We start from the raw sequence: 7,300 nt of genomic DNA, 5'->3' as shown, positions 1-7,300 counted from the left end.
GCGCATGCGCACAACACATGATCATCGAGCTTCGCACATAACATATGTGCACATACACGTGTACGTGACGTGTGCAAGACGATCGGAACCGGTCACACACAAAGCATAAAACCAACAAAGTTACCGATACGGCGAGACCTAGAGTGTTGGATGAGGTAAAAAGTTGAGATTGAGTAGGGTATTGAGCTAAGAAAGCTTCACCATTACTTACCTATGAAGAAAATTAAGTTTACCAACTTAATTTTGGTGAATGAAGAGGTGAAAATGAGGTGGGAAGGAGGGGCAACACGACCAGATCCAGATTTGGTGGGAGGTGGTGGTGGAAGAGTGTTTGGGGAAAGTGGGTGGCACATGTGAGTGGAGGGGTTAAAAGCGAGGAAATGGTCCCGGGTTAGCGGTGGCGCACCACCTAGCCGTGCGCCACTCGCTAGGGTGACATAGCAATGGCGCACTCGCTAAGTGGTGCGCCACCGCTAAGCCTCTCATCTCTAAATGGGCTCGGCCACCCCCTAGCAGATGGCGCACCTGCTGACATGCGCCATAGGTAACCTATGTAGCAGTGGCGCACCGACGAAGTGCGCCATTGCTAAGCCTATCATCTCTAAACGGGCTCCGGACACCTCCTAGCGGTGGCGCACCTCACCAACGTGCGCCATAGGTAGAGAATGTAGCAGTGGCGCACCCCTGTGACGTGCGCCACTACTAGGTTGGGGGAGGAGCTGGCCTCCTGTCACCACTTACTTATGGCGCACCACTATCAAGGTGCGCCACAACTACTTTTGTAACAGTGGCCCACCGTTTTGTGGTGCGCCACTGCTAAGTAGTAGTGGCGCACGGCAGTCATGGTGCGCCACTGCTGACAGTCTTACGGCTAGGCCTTTTCCTAGTAATGGTTAGGGGTCGGTAGGATAAGACAACTGAGAGAGACATGATTACGACTCAAGACTTGGCAAAAATATAGTCGTGAGCTGAAAAGTAGGCGGCTTGAGAACCACTTTAGCTTGAATAGAGAAGTCCACTATACATGGAAACCATCTGCAGAAGCTGTGTAGTCAATTCTTGTCGAAAACTGAATTTGATAGTGCGAGTTTTGCAGCTGGCTCTTCTCTATACCCGACTCCACTCAGTTTTCCGTACACATCTGTGTTGCTTCGAATACGATGGCCATATGCCCATATCTGTATTAGTGACATGAACCGACCAAAATCACACCTTAAGTTTCGAACATTACGGAAAAACTCATGTGTATAAAGCATACGTACACCAATGTTTGTAATTTTTTAATTATAGCAAATTATTATTCCAAAGCCATGCAACATGAAAGATGAGATTTGTTTTCAAAAACTTCTACAAGTGTATTTTTTAGTGCACACTTTTTTGAAGTGATGTGTAGAATTTTTTCACAACTAAATGTCTATATTCGAGTCGGTGTCTAAATCTATATGTATCTTCGCCACCTTCAAAGAATACTTAATTAGAAGCATAGCATAAACTTGATGCAAACAGATTAATGGTGTCTCCATTAAAATAAATAATGCCCTCTCTATATTTAGTACATACCAATTAACAAAAAAATATTCTAGAATATATTTTTGTAGACATACTCATGTTTTTGTATCACCGTACATTTTGTCCATATAAAACTTAATACTTTCCAGAAAATGCCCATGTTACAAATGGTAAATGTTTATGCATTGCCCTTTAACATAACCTTTTCTTCGACCATCCAACATCCATACTCCTAAGACGTGTCTGAAGTAGAAAAAGTTATAAACTTATATCTCTAGAAAATGATAAACTTATACCATGTGCAAATAAAATGGGTTGTGTCATGTTTTTACATTGTACCACTCTTCTCCGGTCCTTCATTGACCTCATAATTTCCACGAGGTAAACGGGAATTTCCCTTGTATTTATCCGTTTATAAATAGAACCCCTATATGAGTGTGTCCCTGCGATTTTCCGGGGACCATTCTATCCACTGTTTCTCATCCGAAAAATAGGAGCACGCGAATCTCCGAATCGATGAACAGAACGATAGGCCAAAAAATAGGGAATTTCTTTCTTCTCTTTTCATTTGAATTGCGAAGGTGGTTGTTATTCCCCGCGTGATTAGTCCCAGAAAAAATGTTTCGATTTTGAAAGTTTATTTCAGATCTTTGTCGTTCTTGCGGTGCCTTCTGAATTTCCTTTGCTTCCCCACAATTATTGACCACATTTTCTCAACCCTTTAATCCAAGAAGAACATTCGACCAAGAACCTGCGTAAGCGCGTACTAATCTCTAAGGAGATTGCCGGAGCCTGAAGATGGACAGGCCTCCGGTTCAGAGCGGTGGTGGTGGCGGCGGCGGCTGCAATGTCCTGCCTCCGAAACCCTCGCTCTCGCTGTCGCCGCCGCCGACGGCGCCTCCGGAGAGTGACATCAGCCACATGCCGGACTCCCCTGCGCGCAGCCTCGGCCACCGCCGCGCGCATTCAGAGATCATCGGCCTCCCCGACGACCTCGACCTCGGCGTCCCCGGCGCTTGCGGCGACGGGCCGTCGCTGTCGGACGAGAACGAGGAGGAGCTCTTCTCAATGTTCCTCGACACCGAGAAGTTCAACGCGCAGCTGCGCGAGGCATCGGAGACGGGGTCGTCCTGCGCCTCGGCGGGGCCGAGGCCGCGGCATCACCACAGCCATTCCATGGACGCGTCTAGCTCTTTCGACGCGGAGCAGCTGCTTGGGACGCCGGCGACGGAAGGGATGTCGACGGTGGATGCCAAGAAGGCAATGTCGAACGCGAAGCTCGCAGAACTAGCCCTTGTCGACCCAAAGAAGGCAAAGAGGTTTGCTTCTTGTTCTTTGAAATTCCATCTGCAAGGGTACTCATTGTTTATCTGAATTTAATTTCCATCGTATACTGTTCCATGCGATCTTCTTATCCAAGTATATAGTTGCATCTGTTATATGGATGAACAGAATATAGTCGATCTGAAATTTAGTACACAAAAGAAAATACACAGAACAGTACAAACAATTGTATGAGGGGATTAAAGTTGATGAATTGCAATTGATGGAATGTCACCTGAAGACCTGAAGTTGACATTTTATCAAGAACTCAACGTGTGCGCTCTGCCCCTATTATCGACTGACAATTAGAACTATCCGTTAACTACAACATCTTTCTGCTATGTTTTTCCAATTGGTGTGAGTTTAAGGGGAATTTTTCCCAAGGCAAACCTTTTGGACAAAACAAGATGTGATCTGAAGAACAAGCAAATCTTTTCCTGGGATATGGCAACTAACTATAGATCTTTGCTTGAAATGTGATTAATTGTCTATATTTACTTCTAAGCTATCATAATTCATGTGATAGGATTTGGGCCAATAGACAATCAGCAGCGAGATCGAAAGAAAGGAAGATGCGATATATTTCTGAACTTGAGCGGAAGGTGCAAACGCTACATGCAGAAGCAACGACATTGTCAACCCAGTTGGCACTTCTACATGTAAGAACTGCCACTCTTGAATTTATTTACTCATGTTGTCTCAATATGCATGTTTTCAAATGGGGGGAAGAAAATCTCGATCTATCTCTTTTGATCAGCAGATGTAAGCTTTTTTAGACAGTTAAGAACGAGGAACTAACTAAACAATATAAACAGAATAATACTCTATCCTTTGGTGTTTTTTATGTGGATCATGCATTTCCTCATGTAAATTTAAATAATTTACACTGTGTAGTAAGTTTTCTATTATGTAAGCATGTCATTCAGTTACTTTCAACTTGTAGAGAACGATATTATTTCCATGTCTCTGTTATTTTGTTTCATCCTTCTTGTTAGCTGCTGCTAGCTAGCGGTCATGCACCCCTAATCCCCCACTGTTATGGCTAACAGCGAAGGGGGAAGAAACAATTTGCCTGATCTGATGCAATTGGCCATTTTTTTTCTATTTCTGTATTTACTGAGGATGTGCTAATTATGATTTTATGAACTGTGCATCACTTCAGATATCTAACCATGCTCCTCTTGTCACATAATAAATAAACAGAGAGACACTGCTGGGTTGTCTACTGAGAACAGTGAACTGAAGATGCGCCTGCAGAATGTGGAGCAACAAGTCCATTTACAAGATGGTACAGCTTCTAACACATCTTGAGTGGCGCTCTATATATCATGTAAAGGAACGAAATATAGTTTCTCTGCAGCTCTGTGTTTTCATCAAAGACTTACCATCTGCTGTTTTTGCTGCAGCTCTGAACGACGCCCTGAAATCAGAGCTCCAGCGCCTGAAGATGGCGACGGGCCAGATGGGCAGCAACGTCGGAGGGATGAACTTCATGGGCCCGCCCCCGCCGCACTCGTTTGGAGGGAACCAGCCAATATTCCACATCCAGGGCCAGGCGGCAATGCAGCCGATGCACCAGATGCAGATGCGCCCTCACCACCAGCAGCCACTGCTGCACCCTCTGCAACTGCAAGCCCAGCAGCTGCAGCTGCAACAACAAGCTGCTGCTGGTGCTGCACAACCACCCAACCTGAAGATGAAACGGACCATCTCGGCCCCCAACCAGTGGATTGGCGGGTGGTCCGAGAGCAGTGGCAATTGAACGATGTCCGACTACTTCGACGACCTATATGGAACGCAGGAATTTCACGGAAAATCTTGAAATGTATTACTTGAGGGACTCGGGGAAAAAGATGCTGCATTCTGAACAGACCGAGGGAGGCCATATTTTTAAGAAAGTAGTTAGATATCAAAAGATCGTTTGTTCTTGGGTATTACCCAAGTGTAGATTCGTCGTTGATCAATAGCCTATATATAGGGTTCAAGGCTGCTCAGGTTATATGCTCCGTTGTTAATTCTTCATTCTTAAGTATATATTGTTTTGTTCTCTTAGGTTCTACCGGAGAAGTAAGATTTGTTTGTCATATCACGCACATGCGCTCATGAAACTCTAATTCCAATGCGGCACATTGATACCATTGTTCCACTGCATTGACCAGTGTTTGTTTAGCCAAAAATAGCGTGAGTGGAGGAACCGCCTACATATCATGTTCGGATAGAAGAAATCAGCACATGTGATCAATTATATAATCTGAAATCCTTCTTGGCATACTCAAAGTAGGATGTGACCTATTGTTGGGACCGGATCTGGCATCTTGTTCCTCAAGGCTGGGCACAACCCACTTTATTTGCATTTGAAGGCCAGTTGGATCCATCTCTCGTGGTAGGACCTTATCAGAATTCATAAAATCATACAATTCACAATATATGAATTGCAATTTGGTGACATTTTTTATTCCAACATCCAGTTCCATGAGCAAGAAATTAGGCCAAATGTATCTGAGAGGCGTTTGGTAGCCTATGCCGATTTAGGGCTCCATGTGCGCATGTTCTATGGGTGTTAGCCCGTTTGGTTGCTCGTGAAGACATTTTTGCACCGAAGAGAGAAACACTCCCCCCCCCACCTCACTATTTGGTAGACTGCACATAGACTTTTTTATCTGCTAGCGCAAGGTATCTCTTGCTGGTTGTACATATGGTAACCAATTATTTTTTCCTTCTGGGTCTCAGTATATCTAATTATTTTCATAGAAACATGTGGTTGGACTTAAATGCTGCACATGCTTTAGAGCATCTTCAACAGACGCTCAAAGAGGGCCACTCGCTTAAAATCATCGTTGTTGGGCGCGAGAGACAACAAAAAAGGAGCTCCAATAGAGGCTGTAAAATAGAGCACATGCTAAAAAAAACATGCACTAAAAGTGGTATCCAATGCGCTAAAAATACTGCCCATCTTTCGTGCCCTGGAAAATCGAGTCCACACGCGTGAATTCCATCTGCCACTTGGAAGTATCCGCGCGCGACGCCTCCTCCCGCTATGCCACTGTCGGCTGTCCAGCTCTCCTGCCCGGTGCCCACGCCTCTAGCTACGCCTGCACGCGCCACCCTGGCCCGGCCACGTCCAGCTCGATGCAATGGCCGGCTCCGTCGATACCGCCACCACGCTCTTCACCTCGTGTTTCGTACGCTCACCCGTCCTGCTGATCCCGAGCTCTGATTTCTGCTTTCTTTCTCGCGTTGGGGCAGGAGACGAGATTCTTGTTGACCTTGCTGATAAGCACCATCTTGACGACCTCCATGGTGGGCGCATCGGTGATGTGGAGGCCATTGCGGAACTGCGGCTCGACCCCGACGCGGAGTAGCCAGGAGTTGATTGACTTGATATGGTTGGGGCTGGATGTGGAATTAGAGAGCTGGGCCTTGGGTGCGAGGTGAGGAGCATGGCTGCATCTTGGGGCGGCGACGGTCGTTAACTAGGGTTGGGGTGAAGGGATTATGATTGAGAGGTAATAATAAAATGGTTATTATCTTATTTCATGTTTATAATACACGTTTATTTCTCATGCTAGAATTGTATTAACCGGAAACGCTAATACTTGTGTGTTTAATAAACAACCAAAAGTTTCTAGTAAAGCCTCTCTTTTAACTAGCTCATTGATTAACCGATGATCAAGGTTTCCTGGATGTTGTTAATAACATGATCACGCTCATTAGAAGTATAAGAATGATGTGATGAACATACACCTAAGTAGGTATAGCAATGCGATCAAGTCATTAAGTTTACATTGCTATATCAAACACATACCAAGTAGCTCTATTTATTAGACCATGAGATCATGTCAATCACCAACACCAAAAGAGTACTTTGATGACATCAAACGCTGCACTGTGACGGGTAACTTAAAGGTGGATTTGGGTACTACAAAAGTATTAGTTGAGGCTCATGCATCAAGAGTGAAATTTTTCCATCCTCATGACAGAGAGATATACTCTGGACGCTCTCGGTGATATCACATTGACACCGCTTGCAAGCACGTGAATAGGTCATAGGAATGTCATATCACAGAACGAGTAAAGAATACTTATTGGTAATGGGATCAAACTAAGTATTGTTGATACCGATGATCGGGTCCTGGACAAGTAAAATATCACGATATAAATGGAAATGGTTACGACGTTTCTGGTTCATACGGTCACAAGTTTTATCGCTGAATGGGTTGGAGTCATTGTGAATCTCTAGATCGCGTTGATGATTATTGATCAGAGAGGTGTCTCGATCATGTCCACATTATTCACGAATCATAGGGTAACACAATTAAGGTTCGTCTACGCTTTTGAGTGGATACGAAACATTGAAGAAAAGTTTGGACACCATACAGACCGTTTTGAGAATTGCCAGAATTGTCTCCGGATGTCGAACTAGTTCAAGGGGATGAATGTTAATGTTTGTTAATTAAAAGAATTGAAA

At 44.6% G+C, this 7,300-nt stretch overlaps 1 protein-coding gene across 1 annotated transcript; it reads left to right on the top strand.

Annotated features, from left to right (window-relative positions):
- The first annotated feature begins 1,977 nt into the window (after window positions 1–1,977).
- LOC124679369 (transcription factor RF2a-like) lies at window positions 1,978–4,827 on the top strand. The gene is made up of 4 exons (XM_047215146.1): window positions 1,978–2,828; window positions 3,359–3,491; window positions 4,036–4,120; window positions 4,239–4,827. The coding sequence occupies exons 1-4, from the start codon at window positions 2,308–2,310 to the stop codon at window positions 4,592–4,594; spliced, it is 1,095 nt and encodes a 364-aa protein (XP_047071102.1). The 5' UTR covers window positions 1,978–2,307; the 3' UTR covers window positions 4,595–4,827.
- Window positions 4,828–7,300: the final 2,473 nt, after the last annotated feature.

This window comes from Lolium rigidum, chromosome 1 (genome assembly GCF_022539505.1).
Source record: "Lolium rigidum isolate FL_2022 chromosome 1, APGP_CSIRO_Lrig_0.1, whole genome shotgun sequence".
In the NCBI taxonomy this organism is placed as follows: Eukaryota; Viridiplantae; Streptophyta; class Magnoliopsida; order Poales; family Poaceae; genus Lolium; species Lolium rigidum.
The sequence above is the reverse complement of the archived record's forward strand: the minus strand, read 5'-3'. Positions and strand labels throughout refer to the sequence as shown.